Source organism: Ceratotherium simum, chromosome 39, assembly GCF_057802395.1.
Source record: "Ceratotherium simum simum isolate JZ-2026a chromosome 39, ASM5780239v1, whole genome shotgun sequence".
NCBI lineage: Eukaryota > Metazoa > Chordata > Mammalia > Perissodactyla > Rhinocerotidae > Ceratotherium > Ceratotherium simum.
In genome coordinates, this window is record NC_141938.1 from 9427503 (window position 1) to 9450377 (window position 22875).

A 22875-nucleotide genomic window follows, 5' to 3' on the forward strand; every position below is an offset into this window, starting at 1 on the left:
ACCGCACAAAACGCCCTCATCGTAAGTGTACAACTCAATGAATTTTTATATACGTGTAACCTCCAGACAACTCAAGATGTAGAACATTACTTTACCCTGGTATAGAGTTTCTCAGCCTCTGCACTATTGATATTTGGGGCCGGACAATTCTTTGTGGTAAGGGGCTGTCTTATGCATGGTAAGATGCTGAGCCTGAACCCTGGCCTTGACTCACTAAATGCCAGTAGCACCTACACCTCTCAGTTTTTTTTTTTTTTTTGGTGAGGAAGATTGCCCCTGAGCTAACATCTGTTGCCAATCTTACTCTTTTTGCTGAGCAAGATTGGCCTTGAGCTAACATCTGTGCCAATCTTCCTCTATTTTGTATATGAGACACCGCCACGGCATGGCTTGACGAGGGGTATGTAGGTCTGTGTCTGGGATCTGAACCAGAGAACCTTGGGCCACCAAAGCAGAACTCATGAATTCAACCACTACACCACGTGGCCAGCTCGTTTTTTTTTTCTGAAAGTTTTTACCTTTTGACCATCTTCACCCATTTCCCCCAACCCTACCCCCTGCCTCTGGCAACCACCAATTTGTTTTTCTGTATTAATATGTTCTTTTTAGATTCCACATATAAATGAGATCATACTGTATTTGTTTTTCTTTGACATCTCACTTAGCATAATGCCCTCAAAGTCCATCCACATTGTCACAAATGGCAAGATTTCCTTCCTTTTATGGCTGAATAATATTCCATTGTATATACATATTTTCTTTATTCATTCATCTGCATTGATGGACACTTAGGTCGTTTCCATATCTTGGCTGTTGTAAATAACACTGCAATGAACACAGGAGTGCGTATATCTTTTTCAGTTAGTTTTTTTGTTTCCTTTGCATAAATGCCCAGAAGTGGAATTGCTGGATGATATGATATTTCTATTTTTAATTTCCTGAGGAAACTGCACAGTGCTTTCCATAGTGGCTAGACCAATGTACGTTCTCCCCAGTAGTGCACAAGTGTTCCCTTTTCTCCACATCCTCACCAACACTTGTTATCGCTCGTCTTTTTGATAATAGCCATTGTAACAGGTGTGAGGTGATATCTCATTGTAGTTTTGATTTGCATTTCCCTAATAGTGATATTGAGCACATTTTCATGTACCTGTTGGCCATTTGTATGTCTTCTTTGAGAACACTTCTCAGTTTCCATAGCCAAAAATATCTCCAGACATTGTCAAATGTCTCTGGGGGAGGGGGGGGAGGGAGGAGGCGCGTAATTGCTCCCAATTGAGAATCGCTGCTCTAGAAGTTTCCCTCATGCCCTTTTTCCAGACAATGTCCCTGTACCCAGAACATTATTCTGACTTCCATCTCCATCCATTAGCCTTGCCTGTTCTTGAACGTATTATAAATGGAAACATATGGTGCCTCGCCGTGTGGTCTTCTGTGAGTTATGTAACATCTTTATGCCTCAGTCTCTTCCTCTGTGAAAGGGGTTGATGAGTGCACCACTTCATAGAGATACCACGAGAACCAAATGAGCTATTAAGGTCTGTGAAAGGTGGAATTCAGAGAAAACATTAAGTAAATGCCACTTGTTAATGCTGTGATTTAATGTCAACACCCTTAGCCCCTGGCACCATTCTTCTTGTTTCCCTGATGCTCAGCACACAGTAGGTGTTCAGTAAACATTATTATTATTGTTGTCATTACCTCTATTGTGGGGTGATGGGGATTTGAACCCAGGCTACCTTCAGCACCAGTCTCATTCCATCTGGACTTCTAAGCCTGACAGTCTAGCCTCGCCCCTTCTCCTGCATGGAAACTCCTTTCTCAAAAATCACTGAGATCTTCTCTTGAGTTTCGTCTACCTCCACCTTTTTTGTGACATTTGCTTGGGGGACTCTCCCTTGTCCTCGGAACCCACTCCTCCCGCTGTTCAGTAATGACACGATAGGTTCCTCCTCCCACTGCTCTGACCGTGCCTCCTCCATCTCTGCTGCTAGCTTCCCTCCCTCTTTCCACCCAGGCAGTGTCCTCAGCCCTCTGTCTGTCTTTCTCACCCAACCCAGGACAGCCCTGACCTTTCCCCTTTGCCCCCAGCAATGCCATTTGACAGGCAAGGCTGGCTCAGGCTCTGGTCAGCCTGGGTACAGCAGGAGCCAGAGCTTTGCTCTCCTCCAATACTGCGGTTCCCTCCATGCACCCACAGAAGGGCAGGCAGATCTCTGAGGGGGGAGCACCCAGAGATGTGTCTCCATCATCCCTAGTTTCCAAGTGGTCCTGCTGACATAGCTAAACACCTTCAGAGGCAGAGAGGGGACTACGGATACCACTCCATCTCTGTCTTTAGTGCAGGAAGCGCCAAGCTAGGAGAGACAGAACAAAGAGAGGTAAAGGTATTTATAGTTAAGATTAAATAATTAAATAATAATATTATTGTTGTCTTAATCAAAATTATTTATAGTGGGGGCACTCGGATCCCAGACCAGCATTATCCGATAGAAAGGGAACCCAAGTCATATATGCAATTGCAGATTTTCCAGTAGTCATGTTAAAAGAGTAAAAAGACACTGGTGCAGTGAATTTTAATCATATATTTTGTTTAACCCAATAGACCCAAATATTTATCATTTCAATAAGTAACCTGTGTGAAAACGACCAAGGAGACGTTTTACATTCTTTTTCTCATACTATGTCTTTTAAATCTGGTGTGCATTTTAAACTTTATAGAGCATCTCAATTCGGACACTAGGTTTTTAATCTGAACTACTCAGTCTGTGTTTAGATGGCATCAAATTCCAGTTGAAAAAGTACATTCACAAGCCCAAGCTGTTCCAAGCCTACTCACAAGGTTGCCAATAACTGAACTGATGATAGTTTTTGTTTTAAATTAAGGCTAAACAAAATTTAAAATTCAGTTCCTCAGTCACACCAGCTGCATTTCAAGTGCTCAGTAGCCACAAGGGGCTCGTGGTGGTCCTATTGGATGGCACAAATACAGAACATGGATATTATCATAGAAAGTTCCACTGGACAACAGCCCGGCTTTGGACCGGGGTTCCTCATTAGTGGACATTCAGGGCCGGATATTCATTGTCAAAGGGAGCACCAACATCCCTGTCTTCTACCCACTAGATGCCAGTGACAGCCTCCCTTCCCGCCATGACAACCCAAAATGACTCCATACATTGCCAAATGTCCTCCGGGGGAAAAAAATCACCCTGGGTGAGAAACACCCTGCTAGATCAAAGCTGAGTTCAAATCCTAGCTCTGCTGTGTGCTAGCTGAGTGGCTTTGGGCAAATCCCTGGGCCTTGGCATTCTCATCCATGCATTGGGGGCAATGGCTAGCAACCACCTTATAGAGTTGCTGAGAGGGTAGAACCTAGATTCAGCATAGTAGTGACGACTAGAAGCCACGCCCAGTGCATAGTAGGTGGTCAGTAAGGGGACCTGGACATAGATCTGTGGTGTTCGGTGAGTAGCTGTGAGTAGCTGAGTTTACCTGTCATGAACCTAAACCAGTCAAGCCCTGTGCACCCCTCATAAGAGTGGGGCAGCTCCTGGATCCTCAGGCCTCACAGACTGATGGTGATCGGGGGTGCTTGCTCTTGCTGCCTCGGGAAAGAAGAATTCAATCACTTACATGGGAAGAGTTTGGGGAGTCCAGGGGTCTGGGGTCTGGTCTCAGCTCTGTCACTGATCTTGCAGGTCCTGATGCTTTTGGGGGGCCCTATTTTCCCCTCTGTGAGGCGGGGGGAGTTGAGCACAGTGATCTTACACAGGACCCATGGCTTGGTCTCTGTTTCTCTGTGATTGTTTTCTTAAGGCAGTGAGGGGGGGCCTGGGCAGAGAAGCAAGGGAGGGGTTTGGACAAAGCCCAGCCTCCACTTCCCCTTTCCTGCTGTCTTTCCTCTGGAACACTTCCTTCTCTCCCACTTCCCCCGGACCAGCTGACTCCAGCTTATCCTTCAGGTCTTGGTGTCTGGGGCACCTCCTCCAGGAAGCCTTCCCGGATTCCCTGCCCTTTCCCAGTCTGAGTCTGGCATCTCCCACTTACGTCTGCACTTCTGCTACCCCAGCTCAATCCCCTGCACTTGCTCATCTGTCCATCTGGGCCAGGCTGCGTGCCCAGAACAGAGTTGGGGCTCAGGGTGTGAATCTGTCCTGAGAATGAATGAATGAGAGCAGGGCAAGCAGAGAGGAGAGAGTATGTTAGCAGGAAGTTACCTAAGACATGGAAGGAACTGTGGGTTCTGATAAGCTTGCCCTGGCCACAGATCATGGAGTTTGGCTCTGGGTACAAGAGGCAGGAGAGATGTGAGGCCCCACAGGGTGTCCACTGACTGCCACCTTGGCAGCGAGCACCTGCGTGTGCCTTCCCCTGGATGAGAAGATAAACCTACCTGTTGGGCTGTCAGAGGCATGAGAGGTGGGGCCAGAGGGAAGGATGGCTGAGGGTCTCCTGAGTGCTCGGATGAGGGAGGAGTGTGGGGGGCACTGAGGAACATGGTACCCAAGGAAGATCGCCCCGATCTGTGCTGGGCAGACGGCGGAGGAGAGGCAGTTTCTGGGGCGGCTGTTGGAACAGCCCAAGACTGGGATGATAAGAAACATGTAGGGGCTGCGGACTTGTCAAAGAGGAGGCAGAATTCCAAATCCACTTCCTGACCCGCTACCAACCCCCCATGCTTCTCTCTGCTCCTGGCAGGGGCAACTGATGGGTTTGGCTGGGGAGTGAGGGACTGCAGCCCCTGTGGGGGCCATGGGGGGCCTAGAGAGGGGTTAGGGGTGGCGAAGAGTGGCTCTTAGGGGCTCCCCAAAGTTATGACAAGCCTGGCCCTGAGCTTCCCCGGCAGCCAGGGAGTTCCTACACGGGAATGTATTATCCCCTCCACTCCCACACATTCCAAAACCCTCAGAGCCAGCCGTACCTCCCCCAGGGAGTGTCTGCCCAGCTCTGGTCTGGTAGTGCCAGCCCCTGAGCAGAGAGGTGTCAGGTAGAACCCGAGGGACTTCAAAGAATGTTACAGATCTATGTCCGGGTTTCTGTCCTCCCTTAAGCCCAGACGGACCCATGGGGGTCTCTCAGTGTGGCAACAGATGCGGGAGCCAGGCTTTGCTGGTGGGCGGGGGCCCCCTCGTGCCCCTCCTCACAGAGTATCAGCCTGCAGGTGTTAGTCACCACTCGGGCACTGAATGATGCCTGCTGACCTTTGCTAGCGGTGGCACCTCCGCTTGAGCAGGTCCAGCCCCTCTTGGGAAGCTCAGCAAGGCGTGTCCTCACTGCCCTCCCAGGAGCAGGGGCCAGGCTGGGCTGGGTTCAGTCTCAGGGACTTGTTCGGGGGTGAGGAACACAGCCCGGGCGGGCGTGCAGCAGCATGGACGGGGAGGGCCCCGCACACCCGGGGCACCACCAGCGCGGGCACCTGCTGGCTTTGATTGTGAGTCTCCTCCTCACCTGCGGGCCAGGTAAGCGGGGCTGGGCTGGGGCCAGTGGAAGAGTCGGGTAGACTCCTCGAGAAGAGGGGCGGATGCGGCAGCCTCGGGCTTCCCAAGCTCCCACAGGGGCAGCCGGGAGGTCTTTTGCCTTTTGGCAAAGGTCTACATCACAGCTGGCAGGTGAGGCTGCGTTTTCTGGACTGGCTTAGGCAAGTTCACAAAACGGCTGCTTCAAGAATTAAATATCTGCCAGGATCAGTGTGGAGATGCCCAGGCATTCGTTCATTCACCGGCTCCCTCACTCGCTCATTCCTGGGGCTTTTTAATTGATGCCTCTGTTGCCAGCACCTGTGCCCAGCTCTTAGGAGGGAAAAGAGCAAGTCACAGCTCCGGGCTTCCAGGTGCTCTGGGCTGGTGAGCGAGGCAGACGGGTGCCCAGGCGCTGGGGTACAAAGCTGAGCAGGAGTTTTGCCATAGTAGAGGTGCTGAGAGGGAGGAGTTTGCCTCAATTGCAAGAGGCATGGGGGTTGGCAGGGATTTCTACAGACACACTTAGCAGAAGAGGAGGAAAAGACCCTCCTGGCAAGAAGAAGTGGGTGGGCAAAGGGCAGGAGGCAGGGAGGCAGGAGGTTGCCAGGTGCGTTTGGGTAGCTCAGTGTCACGTGAGCACATGTGGGCTGTGTGACACGGGGATGCTGAGGAGAGGGATAGAGGCAAAAAGGCAGTCTGTGAGGGTTAGGGGAGGTATGTTCTTAGATCCCAAGGGGGACCTTGCAGGCCTCCTGGTCATATTGGGGCTCAGCTTGAGCCCTGCTTCCCAAGGAAAGCCCACTGGCCTCAGGGAAAGGGGAGGGTCTTGGTGTTAGGGGGAGGGGCCAGGCTCTCTATGCTACAGAGAGAAGATCCAAGATCCTCCGCGTGTGGCTCCAGGGTTGCCCCGACCCCCAGACTGTTTTACTCTGGCTGCCTCCTTGGGCGGGAGGTCAAGGCTTTCCAGTGTTCAAGATAACCTGAGGCTTGTCAAAAGGGGGCACCTATGATGTGCCAGGTACTTAAATATCTGTTCATTTACTTGTCCTGGGGGAAAGGACTGTCTTCAAAGCTTGGCTGGGAAAAGGAGGCCATCAGGGCCTGAAGGAGAGTGGTGGTGGGAGCATCTTGCTTCCCCATCCTAAGAGGGAGCCTGGGAGCCCACAGTGGTAGGGGGGCCACCACCTGCCCCTCCCCCACCCAGGCCAGGCTTCAGCTCCTGGAGCAGGTGGGGAGGGCGCCCCAGTCCCCCATTCCTGAGTCACTGGCTGGCCCCAGGAAAACCTTTGCGGTTGGATACCATTGTGAGGCATCCACACAATGACCTGAATGGTGGGCGGGTTTGTACAGGACAATCCCACCACCTCTGATGGGGCGTGTCCCCCTGACCTGTCCCCAAGGCACGTCGCCACAGAGGCTGTTTAACTGCTTGTGTCCCCAAGGTTCATAGAGTCTGATGCTGGGGATTGGTGGAGCCGTGTAGACTCCTGCTCCTGTCCCAGGGAGAGCTGGTCACCTGGACTATGGGAAGACATCCCTCCCCACTGCCCCATCATTTCCACAGTACACAGGACACCTCTCAGGACAGGGAGTCCCCTGGAATCAATCCAGAACCCCTCTAGGACTTTTGACTTAAATGCTGGAAACGACTCCCTTAATCCCTGCACAGAGGTGAAAAGAAATTTAAATCCAGCACTGACAGGCTGTGTGTCCTTGGGCTGGACACCTAACCTCTCTGAGTTTCCATCTCCCCAAAGAGCAATTAAAAAAAAAAATTCAGAGCTGGAGGAAATTCATTCCTCACTTGCCTTTCCCTCCACCCTAGACCCCATCCATCCTCTTCCACATTGGCATCCTGTGCTCTTCCCCTCCTTTTGCCTCTGAGGCTGAGACACTCCAAGACCCCAAAGGACCTTGGTAACCATCGTTTTGTGTTATGCACCTACTGCGTGTCAGGGCTTTGTATGTGTTATTTTGATGGCTGAGAACAGCGGTGCCGTTGTCTCCCATTTTACAGAAGAGAAAAGTGAGGCTCAGAGAGGTTAAGCCTTTTGATAAAATCACACAGCAAGGATTTGAATCCCAGTGTCTGGATGATTCCTAGGCCCCGACCTTCACCCTCTGCCTGGGAAGAGACTGAGGGTTGACAAAGATTTCTCCTCTCCTGGTGATTACCCAGCACATGGGTACCCACCCCCCCAACCCCCCATCCAGGGAAGACGTGTGGCTCTCCTCCACCACCCCTCCCAGGATGGCTCCCTGAGGGCCGTGCTGGCATGGAGCATATAAGGATCTCACCCTGCTCTGCTGAGTGCCTTCCTGGGTCCCTGGACAGCGGTCGTCACCCCAGCCCAGGCCTGGCCAGAGACATCCGAGTTACAGGGAGGGGGATTATCAAGGCAAGGGCATTCGGGGGAGCAGGTGTGTGGGTGGAGGGTGTTAGGAGCTGAGAAGTGGGGCCCCAGATCTCACCTGCTCTGGATAGAATTTCAGTTCATCTTTCACACCTGTGACTTGTCTCCAGGAAAAGAGGAAAAATTTCCTCATGCTCCCCCTGATCCTCAAGAACAGAGTCACCTCTCTTTCCAGTTACTGGGTGGCCTCCCTAAAAAGGAATGTACTGGGTCCAGGTGGGCGGGGCAGCCCTGGGCTTCTTCATGCCCGGCTTGTCGATTCTGGTCACTTGATGCTCCCAGGGCTGCCCCAAGTGGTTCTCCTTCCAGGAGACCCAAGGTTTCAGAACGCCAGACACCATTGCTCAACCAGGGACCATCCACTCCTGACGGTAGACTCAGTGGTCCAGATGACCAGCCACATGTCACAGCTGAGGGGACAGAAACTGAAAGAGGAAGGTCCCCCACAAAGCCAGAGAAGAGCTGGGCTTTGAACCCAGGTTGTCTGACTCCAGACACCACACTCTGCATCCCTCTGCTACTGACCAGGTCTGGCTTCTGGGTGCAGGTACCAGCCTGCTTCCTCATCTTCTTGCTTCCTGCTCAGAGCTCAGAGCTGTCCTCAGGGGCCTTAACTCACCATGGGCCCAGAGCTGTAGGGGGCAAATACTAAGTAAGGAGGACGCATCCCAGGAGGGTGACCAACCAATCTTCCTGGTTTGCCTGAGACTGAAGGAGTTCCCAGGATGTGGAGACTGAAGGAACTTCCCAGGATTTCCCAGTTCCCAATTTTAAGTGCTAAAATTGAGAAGGTCCACGGCAAACTGAGACAAGTTGGTCACCCTCCACTCCATCTTGGTCCCTCTCCTGTACTTATCCCATTCCTGGTACCACTTCTGCAGCCTGTCACAGCACCTGGCACATAGTAGGTGTGTAGTAAATACTTGTTGCATGGATGAAGGAGGCAAAATCTCACTTGAGGAGAACGACTGGTCTACCGCCTCATTCTCCAAAGTCACGACAGATGCCCTGACGCCTTAGGAGATGCTAGTTCACGTGCACAGTGCAAAGCAAATACCAAAACTTCCTGGGCTGCCAGCATTCGTGTGAAGACAAGCGAACATCTTCTCTGACAGCTGCAGCCTCTTCCCAGAGCCCCAGGACAAACCCAGCCCTCAGTTCCCCTGAGGTTCCTATAGCAGCATCCAGCTTTGCCGCCTCTCCCTCTGCACCCCTCTTCATCCTCGCAGGGCTCTCTGGAGGAACCCCTGTATTCGCATCAAGAGGTACCCACAAGCACCGCCTCTTCATCCAGTGCTCTGTCCTCCCTCCTGTCATGGTTTCAGCTTCACTGTCTCGGGGACATCCTCGGGGACTATGTCCAGACTGTTTTTTGAGTCCCTGCCCTCTCCACAGCTGTGTTTCTGAAAAGCATGGCTCAGTTGGAGGCATGTTCCTTGGAGAATGCCCTGGACTCAAAGAACTGTCCAGTAGAAACACAATCGCCAGCAGCAACCACTCCTGAGCCTACAACCCAGCCTGTTCGCAGCTCCCCATGCTGGGAAGAAACGTGGCTGGATGAGGGGCAAGCCTTGGACTTTGCCTCCTCCCAGCGTCTCTCAGTTTGCAAGGAATGAGCCGCCGCCTTCCGCCGCGTGCTGGGTAGTGCAGGCGGCAGCTTCTTCCTGGGTGGATGAGCGGGAATTCTGAATTCTGGCCACGTATCTGTTTCAGGATCTGTTCTGGGCTGTGTGCAGCTCCCTACTTCCTGGATTCATTACCATCGTCTTCACACTCAGCTTCATTTTTGCTTTGATGTTTTGCTCCATCCTCATCATCTTATCAAAACTATCATCATTACTGTTAAGAGATAGTGTAGCTGTGGGGTTATTATTTTTTAAAAAATCTCGAGTCCCTAAGCTTTGTGTGCTAGTCAGCATCTCCTGCGTTATCAAGAGCAAACTCCTGCCGAGTCCCTAAGAGTCTAGAGGTCCTGCCCCGTCATCTCCAGGGAAGCTATTTATATCTGATGGCACCCCAGCTGCTCGTAAGCAAGGCTGGGGTCTCAGCTCATGGGTTAGGAAAGCCTGCGATTTGCCTACCTAGGAGGGAGACCAAGGCCTACGGTATCCGGGACCTGGTAGGGCAGATGGGACCACACATAGAGATGTTCCTGAGTAAGCGCTCAAGAGTAAGATGTGGAGACTGAAAAACACAGCCCCAGATATCAGCTTTGCCCTTCATTAGCTACATTACCATGGAAAGTGACTTCACCTCTCTGTGCCTCAGTTTACCCATCTGTAAAATGGGAATACTTTCACTGCTTAAAGGAGAAGGCATATATAAAGTGACCAGAATGGTCCCTTGACCCACTGGAGCCATTCAGAAATGGTGACTAAAGATAATAAAACCAAGGAGTCTCAGGAGACAACAAATTCTGGACCTGGAGGTCCTTGCATTCCTTCTTGCCTTTTCCTTATAGCCATCCTCCAGGGCTCATTCCTGCTTTCTGGGACGGCAGGTTTGAGCACTTGGCTCAGTGGGACCTGGGTGGGTGAAGGCTACCTGCATCTTAGAGGTGCCCCGGGCAGAGCTCCTCCCCTCGACTGAGCTTCAAGGGTGAAGAACACCCTAACCTGGACCCTATCAGAGAACAGAACAGGACTCTGCTTAGGACAGAATAGAAGGCCGCAGAGAAGTCGGGTCACAACAGGACCAGATGTGGACACTCGCTCCAGAGCCCATCCCGCTATGGAGCTGGATCCCTGCTAATCTTCACAGCAAGGCAAGGAGGCCACCTCTTGCTTTGAGTTGATGTCCCCAAAGGATTCAGGCTGTGCACAGGACACATCTTTTTAGGATATGTCTCTTCTTACTAAGCCAGTCAATATGAGGGGCTGGGATAGCCTTTTCACAGATCCCTCTCCTCCTCTGGCTTCTAGGAAGCTGGCTCTTTTCATCCCAGAAGCTTATAGGAATTGAAACAATTATAACTAATTATCATATTATGTGGATAATTGAGTGCCATTCAGCAGGTGTATGTATGTGTGTGTATGTAGATTTTCTTAGTGAAGGTGGTAGCTATGTGCCCCGGACAATGTCGTGACTCCCTGGGAATAGCATTCCCCAAGGGCAGTGGATTCCTCTCTCCTGGACCCCAAACCAGCTCCACTCGGCAGCCAAATTCCAAGGATCTGACTGTTGAGAAGGCAGATAAGGGAGGCTGGGAGATGTGGGCACAGGCTGGCTCTGTTCCTCCTTCCTTTCCTCATATAAGGAGCTGCTGCTTCCGCCGACTTCACAGTGGAGGTTGAAGGGTTGGATGTGTTTCTTCCCTGGGAAGTCAAAGTGAAACTGAAGAATCTTCTAGCTTCTTCATAGGAGTTTCTGACCTTGAGGCCAGTCAATAAAATGATTACTGAGTACTGATTATTGATTATTGAGTATTGATTATGAAAATGATTACACTACTTTACCCCTTGTCTTAGTTTGTCTGGGCTACTATAACAAAAATATCATGGACTGGGTGGCTTAAAAACAACAGAAATGCATTTCTCACAGTTCTGAAGGCTGAGAAGTCCAAGGCATCGATAGACTTGGTGTCTGGTGAGGGCCTGCTTCCCGGTTCACAGATGGCCATCTTCCGGCTATGTCCTCGCATGGAGGAAGGGGTGAGGGAGCTCTCTCTCTATCACTCATCATTATTGACGCTTGGATGTTTAATTTTTTATGTGTTGCAATCAATGAGTGTCATTATTCTTTTTGGATGCTCAAAGTATCCCAAATTGTTCTTTGAGGGCCCCTGCTTGCTGGCTTCTCTGCTCTTTCATTCATTGAATGCCAACTATTTCCAAGACACAATCTAGCCCTCAGCGCGGGGTAGAATGTCAAGATTAATAAGACATGGCCTCTGATCTTGAGGACTTTATAGACTCTTCTGTGTCCTTGTAACACTATCTCATTAGATTTTGAGCAATTCCTTTCTTTCTAGCGGAATTATCTTTCGAAAACATCAATCTGGTTGCAACCTTGCCCTTTGTTTCAGACCCTCCAGGACTTTCAAAGCAAAGACCCTCCAGCATTTCAAAGAAAACCTATGCCTCTTACTTTGGCCTACATCATTACGCGCTGCCTACCTGGCTGATCTCACCTCATGTTTCAGTCCTGCTTGCTCAGTCCACTCAGGCCATGCTGGCTTCCTTGAAGTTCCTCAGATGGGTCAAGTTCGTCCCAGCCTCTGGAACAAGGGTTTTCATCTATGTTGTTCCCTCCACCATGAACATGCTTTCTCCGTGAAAAGCAACTTCTCATCTCTCAGGTCCCTCCTTAAGTATCACCTCCTACAAGAAGTCTTCCCTGATTACCCTATCGAAAATCTCACTTCTGTCCCATTGATAGAGTTACTTCAAAACTCTCTTCACTCCCTGCAAGGACATTGCTTATTGATCTGTTGGATAAGCTGTTGTCTAATTCACCCACCAGAATGTAAATATCTTGAGGGAGCAAGAACTTGTTTCATTCATCACTCTGTCCCCACAACTTAGAATAGGGGCTGCTCCATAAGAGATGCTCAAGAAATATTTGCTGGTTGGATGAATATGGGATGGAGGGTCTGGAATGAATGAATGAAATAGTTAATGAATGAGTCTTTAATGAGAGAGTCCTATGGAAAGAAGAGAAAGTCCAGAAGAAAAGATTTTCCTTCATGCTGCTTCCTACTGAGATAACCAACCTGGGTCCTTCCTCCATAGAGGTGCCAGGGAATGCAGTGGTCTTTGCCCAAACCTCAGAGCAGGTGACATCTGGAGCCACCAGACAGTCAACACATAATCCTTCATCTCCAGCATCACTTACCAACTCCACAGGTAGGTAATGATAAAGCCAGTAACAACTAGCATTTATTAAGTTCTCCCTCCCTGCACAGTGCTAACTGCTTCACATGTGTCACTTCACTGCATCTTCACAAAAGCCCTATATTGTTATCTCCATTGGACATGTGAGGAGACAAGGCTCAGAAAGGTTAAGCGACTTGCCTTGGGTCACACAGCGAGTAAGCGACAGAGTTGGGATTCTAATCCAGCTGAATCCACTTCCAGATTTCTCCCACTGTGCATTTTGTTTCCTGTCCTGCAGAAGGAGGTTGAAATTGGCTTGATTTTAGGGAGTGGAGATAATGGATGTCCAGGAAGTGAATTGAACCTGCAGCCTGTGTGTGTAGACTCCATTTCTTCTGCCTTACTCACGAATATTGGCTTCCTTAACAGCAGGCAAGAGAGGGACAGCCTGGCCCTTATCCCTCTCCCTCTGACCCTCCTGGCCATCCACCCACCTTCTCTCTCCACATCTGCACAGTGTCCTGGATGCAAATAGCATTGATGTACCACAGTCTGGGCCCAACTGTCAACTCTGTCTCATATACAGGCAAGATTTCTATTACTGGGACACTGCCCAGATGTCCATTGGCAGGAACCAGCACAGACAAGAAGAGGGAATTTGAAGCCCAAGCCCCATCTGGGTTCTTCCTGCTGCCCTGCACTCCTTGCCCCTGAATGATGGGTCTTCCTCATCCTAGGAGTCTAGTTCATTCCCTATATTTGGATGACAAAGACTTCTTAAGCAGCACATCAGAGCAGTTAACAGTATAGACACTGGTGCCAGAAAACCTGGGTTCAAATCCCACCTCTGCCACTTCTTGGACAAGTGAGGTAACCTCCCTGAGACTCCAGTTTTTTATCTATGCTGTGAGAATAAATGTGTGATTGAGTAGTTATAGAATCTAAATTAAACTAGATGATGCCTCCAAGACAGTACTTCTCAACTGGGTGTGATTTTGTCCCCCGGGGACATTTGGCAATGTCTGAAGATACCTTTGGTTGTCAGGAGTGGGAGGGCAGAGGCTACTGACATCTGGTGGGTAGCGGCCAGAGATGCTACTAAACATCCTGTCCTGGCTTCTGCCAGTCCACCCTCTTTGCAGGTAGAGTTCTCAGTCCCTACTGTCCTCTGTGCTGGGGTTCTTGGCAGTAGGGGTTATGTCCCCACAGGAATATTGGTCTGTGTTCTCCATCTGCTTATCTCTGTAAGGGCCTCTGGGAGCATTTACATCAGTTTCTGGTCTCTGAGACATGCCAGTGAGACCTCTTTGTGCCCCATTCCCCAAAATTGCATCCATCTCTTTAATTGCTTATATGATGGTGGCCTGATATAATCAGCCCTAAGAGCTCCTGCCTCTTAGCTCTAGCAAGATTCCCCAAACCTGATCTTTACTCTGTTTTGAGAGTTCACTCCTTGCCAGTTGGAAGACAGAAGGCCAGCATGTAATTCCAGTTTGGAAGTTTTTACCTGAACTTTCTCAGGTAGACTTCTCAGTTCAGAGAAAGAATGAGCTGATTTATGTACCATAGTGCCCTCTGCATCTGAGATGGTTGATCTTTGTACCTTCCATTGGCTCCTCTAGAGACCACCATGCAAAGCTCAGAGAGCACAATTGAAAGAGGGGGTTTGGGGATAGCTGGTGACACTCAGGTGCTAGAGAGAGCTGTCTGTACCATGGATATATAGAAAAGGAAATGATTTCATTCATATTACCTCTGCATTCAGTTGTCCTGAGAAGGGAGAATGAAATGATGGTGGACAGCTTGGGTTGGGGTGCATTACTATGTGTTGTCAACTTAAAAAGCAAATTTGTCTGTTATTTTACCTTCAAAATGAGTTTATTCAGGAATAGTCAAAAGAATTGCAATTCAGGATGCTCATGCTATGGAAAACCATAGCCAAATCTGGAGAACAAGGGAGGGGAGCTTGCTTTTATAGAGGAAAAGAGAGAGTAGGGAGGGGCTATTCTAAACAAAACTCTATTGGGGGAAAGTAGCAGATTAGGGAGGCAACAGTTTCTCATTGGCTGAGCTACAGTGTTTCTCATTGGCTGAGCTGCAGTGTTTCTCATTGGCTGGGCTGTTGCGGGGGTTGGGGGGGGAAGAAATCTTTCTTCAGTAGTAGAGTAGTTATATTTCCTGTCTGAGATGCAAGTGTTTGTCTCTTCCTGTTTGGAGAAATTGATGATGTATGATAGGGTGTGAGAGCTCCCCCTGCAGGCTTTCCAGACTCCAATTTAGCTAAGGTTTCTTTTATTAATTTCCGGTGTCAAACACTATTTGCATATATTAATTCATTCAATAGTAAGAACTTTATGGGATTGTTAGGAAGAGTCAATGAGGCAACGCTTGTAAAGAGAGGACCTGCCACAGAGATCTTGAACAGTTTCTTTCTTCTATCATTATCATCATCATCTCCATCATTCCCTACCCTCTGGAGGTAGCAGCTTTCTGCAGGACAGATTATCTACAGATGTCTAAGGAAGCTGATGTCATCTTTAGGTCAGCACAATATTTTTGTAAACAGTAAAGATTTAATATATGTGAACGAATCGATGCATTTTACTTTCATTCCATTAATGTGATACACATGCTCAGGTTGTGCTCTCAATGAGTTGAATTAATTCATGCATTGATTCATTCATGCAACAAATGAGTATGAGATTCTGTGATATGTAGGTGAGATGCAGATTCTAAAGACAATTTCTCTCCTTTAGACGCTTCTTGTCTACTGCAATATGTCACCAAGTAATTGAGATACAGTGTGACAAGTATGATTAAAGAAATACATGTTAGTGCTGAGGTAGCAGACAAGAGGATCATTTCACTGGGAAAGGGCTTCTCTTTTAGGTTCCTGGATCCAATTTCCAACGTGTGTGTGTTAGAGGGCTTCTCACACAATACCAAGCAATTTTCCGACCCCAGCAGGTGTCTGGCAACCAGCCCCTAGCCTTAGGTGACCTAGGTGCTTTCCACAAGTCATCTCATTGACATAACAAAAGACACCTCAATCGCTCTCATCACTTAGGAAATTCCAAGGGTTTTAGGAGCTCTGTGACAGAGACGGGGACAAAAACCAAATATATATTTCTTCTTATAAATCGCAATATCACAGCTTCAAAGAAGATTCTCCAGAGGAGGAGATACTTGAGCTGTGTATTTTTTAAATTAACTTTATAGAAGGAAAAAAATGAACAGTGGTATTATTTTCCTTCTCAGACTTTCCTGAAACTTCTGATGTTCTAAAATGAGCATGAATTTTGTCTTTAGGAAAAAAAAAAAGACATTGTTAAAATGGAACTCATATATGCTCATTGCAGAACACTTGGGAAATTCAGTAAAGACAAAAGAATGAATAAAATAACTAAGCCGAATCTTCATTGAGGAATAGGAGTTAATTTGTGAAAATGGCATAGTGATAATTGCAGACAATGGGAAAGATGAGTGAAGAATTATGATTTGTTTGACTGGGGAACTGCGAGAATGTATCTGTGACTTACAGAGGACAGTGGGAGGTAAGGCTAGAGGTGGGTGTCTCTACCTCAGCACCATTGGCATTTGGGGCCAGGTAATTCTTTGCAGTGGGAGCTATCCTATGCTTTACAAGGTTGTTAGCAGGATCCCTTGCCTCTGACAACTAGATGGCAGTAGAATATCACTAGTTTTGAAAACCAAAAACGTGTGGACGTTACCAAATATCCCCTGGGTGGAATAGTCATACATGTTTGAGAACCACTATGTTAGAGAACAAGAAAGGAGATGGATCATCAAAGACACAATCCACTAAGTAATTCTATCCTGTAGGCAGTGAGGATCCATTGAAAGGTTTGCAGGAGGGAACTGAGATGGTCAAATCTTCATTTTAAGGAAATTTCTGTGGTTGCAGCATCCTTTCTCTTGCCCAAATTTGTGTCTTCCCGGTCGGAAGTGTTGCCCTATTTCCCCCAACCTCCCATATACAAAGCAGCTATTCTGGACACAGTTTTGTCCAGCAGGAGCACAGAGGTCTCAGCTATATCTCCCACACAAAAAATTGCAAGGAACCCAGTAGGAGCCACCTCCTCTAGAAGGACTGTTCTTAGGCCTTGTAGGGGAAGAGGGAGAATCTCCCTCTGCCCTTTCCCTTAAGGTTCTTCTGGCTGGCCAAACAATCAACAAGACAGGTTAGCAGGAGAAAATAATACCAAGTTTAATAACATGTGTACATGGGAGAAACTCAGAAATGAGCAACTCATCCTTCTGTCTAAGCTGCTTGCTTAAGTATTGCAGCTAAAGGCGAGGAGCGTGTTGGGGTGGGTAGTGGCCTGGGACTTCAGAGGGCAGGAGGACAATTCTTTTCAGGGTCATCTATAGATAATGTGGTCAGGGAGAGATAGAGTTTTTTGATAAAAGGAGCTTGGTGCCCCTCCCATTGTAACATCTATTTTACATTATCATTACAGCCATCATGATAGAAGATCTGTTCTAGGAAGGAGCCACCATGTCAAATTCTTTAGGCAGTTAGTGGGGGAGGTGAAATGTCTTTCAGAGAAAACAATCAAGGTAAAGAGATATATTTCAGGGTGGCCAAATTTTGATCTCCCACAGCCTCCATCCCAAGGCAGATGTTGACACCTCCATGCTTGAACCCACAGGACTCCCTGTGTCAACTGCTCCTACCCCATCTTTGACAAGAAGGGGCAGTAGCACTGAAACCACACTGGAGATGGATTCTGGACCTAACAGCATCAGTTCGCCACGGGAGACATCTGCAGGTGAGGCCGTGGGGAAGAAAAGTGTCCAGCCCTTTACATCCTTAGGTAAGACCACGGCCAATCGTACATCTTTGATTAAGGGAAGAACCACCCAGTTCTTGAAGATGATGACCTCTGCCCTCCCTGAGTCACCCTCTAGAGAAATGACAAATTCAGAGCATAGAACCAGCTCATTACCTCATGTCCAGACAAATGGAACTCCCTGCAGGAAGTCTTCTGCTGAAAGTATCGTTCCAGGATTCAGTTCTCTAAGGATGAGTTCCACAAAAGGAACTTTTGTCAGGGAAGCGTCTACAGACCCAGTCACTGTAAAGACCACAGATGGTCCAGTCAGTGATAAATACACTGCTTCCACTGAGACCTCAAAGACAGAGGGTGATAGAACAGGGAGCATCTGGGACACAAATCATATTTCTGCAGCAATGACAGCAGCAAAGGAGATAGACGTGGATTTGATGGTTTACAAGGAAAATGACTCAATGTCTTTGATTTCATCAGAGGCCACAACTGCTGCCTTTAAACATGCAAGAAGTACGAATCCATTATTTGTGACAGAATCTTCTTTCCCACTTGACTTATTACCTAGAGGGACTCAAAATTCCAGGGATGGTACCAGACTGGAAAGGACTCACTCACACGCCAAATACCCCTTGGCCTCTCCTAAACCCAACTCTGCAGGAGACAACAAAATAAGCAACAGTGATGCTCTGATGTCATATGCTCCAACAGGGTCAGAGTCCACCATAAACTCTGTCCATAGACTCATCGCCTCCATGAATACGGAGACTATGGAAAAGAGAGAAAGGAGAGAAGCTAAAACAGCTGTGCCATTTCTGGTGAAAATTAATACAAAAGAAACAAGTTCTAAAATAGGCACATGTACAACTTCTCCTCTTGGACAACCATCAACATCAAGAGAAAACAGTACAGGGAATATCCACTCCCTAAACATGTCCTCTGCGAAAAGAGGAACATCAAGCATCTATATAGAGAGGAATGCGGCTTCGAAGTCAACAAACATCCCTGAAGGAGAAAAGGGTAGGCTCTCAACAAACTCCATGGCCACGGCATCTGCAGGAGAGACCACCAAGAACCAGAAGGTTCCCCCCGGGGCTACATCCCAAGGCACAGTTCCCTCAGACGCATCAACCACAGCCTCCGGGGCAGGGACTCACTCGGCTGGGACTCAGAGGTTTACACCCTCAGAGATGACCGCTCCCACGAGCAGAGGTCCTGGGGAGGTGTCATGGACGAGCCCTCCCTCTGGGCAAGACACCAGCACTCCCTCTCCCCCAGTTGGCTCGCGTGCCGTGGCGGCCCCTTCCCCGGGCTCCTCCTCGTTTCCAGGGAGTAGGACCTCCTGGCCCGGGCCTGTGACCTCAGTTCTCAGCCCTGGCCCGGTGAAGAGCACAGGCACGCTGGGTACAGGCTGGCAAACTGGGACAAGTTCGCCTTCAAGTCCGATCCGCACCACCCCGGAGACCCTGGCCACTCCCGAAGCCTCCACAGGCACAGAGGCCGGCCGCCTTGCCGAGAGCACAGCAGTCCCCCACGTGGTGGCCACCAGTCCTGAGGAGGTGTCACGTTCCGCTGTCCCAGCTGGCTCAGAGCCATCCAAAGTCACGTCTCCGGGGGGAACCTCGTCCACCGTAAGGGACACCGCGGGGTCCGCATCGACGCCTGGCTCTTCTGAAACCACCAAGCGCGGGGAGGAGTCGGTGTCCTCCCCCAGCCCCGCACTGAGGGAGACCAGCGCCTCCCAGCGGACCGGCTCAGCCACCGAGACCACCTCTCTTCTTCCCGAAGTGTCCACTGGTGCCACAACTGACGGCTCCAGGACAGAAGCCATCTCCTCCGGCAGGACCTCCATCCCGGACCTCGCTCGGTCCACCGTGTCACCAGACAGCCCTGCAGGAGTCACGGGCAGGCTCTCTACCACCGCCATGGCCACGGCATCTGCAGGAGAGACCGTCACCACCCAGACGGGTCCCCCTGGGGCTACATCCCAAGGCACACTTCCCTCGGACGCATCAACCACAGCCTCCGGGGCAGGGACTCACTCGGCTGGGACTCAGAAGTTTACACCCTCAGAGATGACCGAACCCACGAGCAGAGGTCCTGGGGAGGTGTCATGGACGAGCCCTCCCTCTGGGCAAGACACCAGCACTCCCTCTCCCCCAGTTGGCTCGCGCGCCGTGGCGGCCCCTTCCCCGGGCTCCTCCTCGTTTCCAGGGAGTAGGACCTCCTGGCCCGGGCCTGTGACCTCAGTTCTCAGCCCTGGCCCGGTGAAGAGCACAGGCACGCTGGGTACAGGCTGGCAAACTGGGACAAGTTCGCCTTCAAGTCCGATCCGCACCACCCCGGAGACCCTGGCCACTCCCGAAGCCTCCACAGGCACAGAGGCCGGCCGCCTTGCCGAGAGCACAGCAGTCCCCCACGTGGTGGCCACCAGTCCTGAGGAGGTGTCACGTTCCGCTGTCCCAGCTGGCTCAGAGCCATCCAAAGTCACGTCTCCGGGGGGAACCTCGTCCACCGTAAGGGACACCGCGGGGTCCGCATCGACGCCTGGCTCTTCTGAAACCACCAAGCGCGGGGAGGAGTCGGTGTCCTCCCCAAGCCCCGCACTGAGGGAGACCAGCGCCTCCCAGCGGACCGGCTCAGCCACCGAGACCACCTCTCTTCTTCCCGAAGTGTCCACTGGTGCCACAACTGACGGCTCCAGGACAGAAGCCATCTCCTCTGGCAGGACCTCCATCCCGGACCTCGCTCGGTCCACCGTGTCACCAGACAGCCCTGCAGGAGTCACGGGCAGGCTCTCTACCACCGCCATGGCCACGGCATCTGCAGGAGAGACCGTCACCACCCAGACGGGTCCCCCCGGGGCTACATCCCAAGGCACACTTCCCTCGGACGCATCAACCACAGCCTCCGGGGCAGGGACTCACTCGGCTGGGACTCAGAGGTTTACACCCTCAGAGATGACCGCTCCCACGAGCAGAGGTCCTGGGGAGGTGTCATGGACGAGCCCTCCCTCTGGGCAAGACACCAGCACTCCCTCTCCCCCAGTTGGCTTGCGCGCCGTGGCGGCCCCTTCCCCGGGCTCCTCCTCATTTCCAGGGAGTAGGACCTCCTGGCCCGGGCCTGTGACCTCAGTTCTCAGCCCTGGCCTGGTGAAGAGCACAGGCACGCTGGGTACAGGGTGGCAAACTGGGACAAGTTCGCCTTCAAGTCCGATCCGCACCACCCCGGAGACCCTGGCCACTCCCGAAGCCTCCACAGGCACAGAGGCCGGCCGCCTTGCCGAGAGCACAGCAGTCCCCCACGTGGTGGCCACCAGTCCTGAAGAGGAGTCACGTTCCGCTGCCCCAGCTGGCTCAGAGCCATCCAAAGTCACGTCTCCGGGGGGAACCTCGTCCACCGTAAGGGACACCGCGGGGTCCGCATCGACGCCTGGCTCTTCTGAAAACACCAAGCGCGGGGAGGAGTCGGGGTCCTCCCCCAGCCCCGCACTGAGGGAGACCAGCGCCTCCCAGCGGACCGGCTCAGCCACCGAGACCACCTCTCTTCTTCCCGAAGTGTCCACTGGTGCCACAACTGACGGCTCCAGGACAGAAGCCATCTCCTCCGGCAGGACCTCCATCCCGGACCTCGCTCGGTCCACCGTGTCACCAGACAGCCCTGCAGGAGTCACGGGCAGGCTCTCTACCACCGCCATGGCCACGGCATCTGCAGGAGAGACCGTCACCACCCAGACGGGTCCCCCCGGGGCTACATCCCAAGGCACACTTCCCTCGGACGCATCAACCACAGCCTCCGGGGCAGGGACTCACTCGGCTGGGACTCAGAGGTTTACACCCTCAGAGATGACCGCTCCCACGAGCAGAGGTCCTGGGGAGGTGTCATGGACGAGCCCTCCCTCTGGGCAAGACACCAGCACTCCCTCTCCCCCAGTTGGCTTGCGCGCCGTGGCGGCCCCTTCCCCGGGCTCCTCCTCATTTCCAGGGAGTAGGACCTCCTGGCCCGCGCCTGTGACCTCAGTTCTCAGCCCTGGCCTGGTGAAGAGCACAGGCACGCCGGGTACAGGCTGGGAAACTGGGACAAGTTCACCTTCAAGTCCGATCCGCACCACCCCGGTAATTCTGGCCACTCCCAAAGCCTCAATTCCTCCAAAGAAAACTCATTTTTCTAGCGATACTGGTTCAACCACTCTCTCGACCATCATTTCTGGGCATGAACTGCATTCTTCTATCACAAGCCACTCTGAGCCATACAGAGCCACACATTCCGTTTTTACTTCTTTTTCTCTCGAGGATTCCACTTTATCCACGTCACTGCCTGCCTCCTTCCAGACTAGAAGATTTGAGACAAAGCCTCTTTCCCATCTGACTCGTGGACTGAGGGAGACAAGCCTAGCCTTGGACTCCAGGTTAACCACACACAAAAACACTTCTTTTTCTCCTCTATACACTCATCTTACTGTTATTTCCAAGCCTCATACCACCTCTTCTCTGAAGTTGTCAGTCCCTGACCAGCTTCCGTCTTCACATGTTACTGAAATTCCACTGGAAACTGTCTCCCATTTTTATAATTCTCTCCCTTTTACTGAGTCTGCTAGGATAACCCCCTTCCTGGCATCCAAGCTTTCTGTGCCTATTTCCAAAAGTACTCAGTACCCAAGCACAGATATGTTGTTTTCAGCTCAGACCATTTTGGCTCACATATTGAAGACTTCTCTGTCAGATCCCATGGCTTCCTTTGCCACACCTGGAGTTCCTGATGCCAGCTCAGCTGCCTTCTCATCCAGTTCATTTTCTAAGGCAGAATCAGGTCCTGAGGTTGCTACTATGTCCACCGTTGCAGAGAGCCTACCTTCATCATCTTCAACACCTTTCCCCTTTTCAACCTTCACCTCCACTGACTCTTCAACTAGCACAGCTCTCCATGAAATTACTTCCTCACCAGCTACCCCACGTACAGTGGGCACCAACCTTGAGGCAGAGAGCAGTACTGCTGAGGGACCCTTGGTTATGGTCAGTACTTCGAAGACTTGGACCCAGCCACTCAGGACATCTTTATCACCCATTATGGATGGCAGAATGACAGAGAGTGTTGTCTTGCGAACAGGAACAAGTTCTTCTCATGTTCTTCCACACTCAACACAGTCGACAAGTAAGGACCCACTGCTCCTATACTCCCACTATTTTGGGCTCATAGGAAATGGATCCTTTCCTAAGAGGTAACAAGGAGTTAATTAGGAGTTTATTACTGCATCAGAAATTATTTTAGCAAAAATTTGTTGATCAGTTCCAGGCACTGGGAGAGGCATTGGGGAAACAGTGTAAATAAGCAAGTAGTTGAATAGTTACAGTACCATGATAGATGTTCTAACACT

The 22875-nt window shown here is 50.6% G+C and overlaps 1 protein-coding gene across 1 annotated transcript in view; it reads left to right on the top strand.

Annotated features, from left to right (window-relative positions):
* The first annotated feature begins 17373 nt into the window (after positions 1-17373).
* Positions 17374-22875, top strand: part of LOC101388001 (mucin-16) — an 80328-nt gene continuing 74826 nt past the window's right edge. The window contains exon 1 of the mRNA XM_087425286.1: positions 17374-22652. Coding sequence (XP_087281412.1) covers positions 17435-22652 — 5218 coding nt within the window. The 5' untranslated portion in view covers positions 17374-17434. The remainder of the gene's footprint in view (positions 22653-22875) is intronic.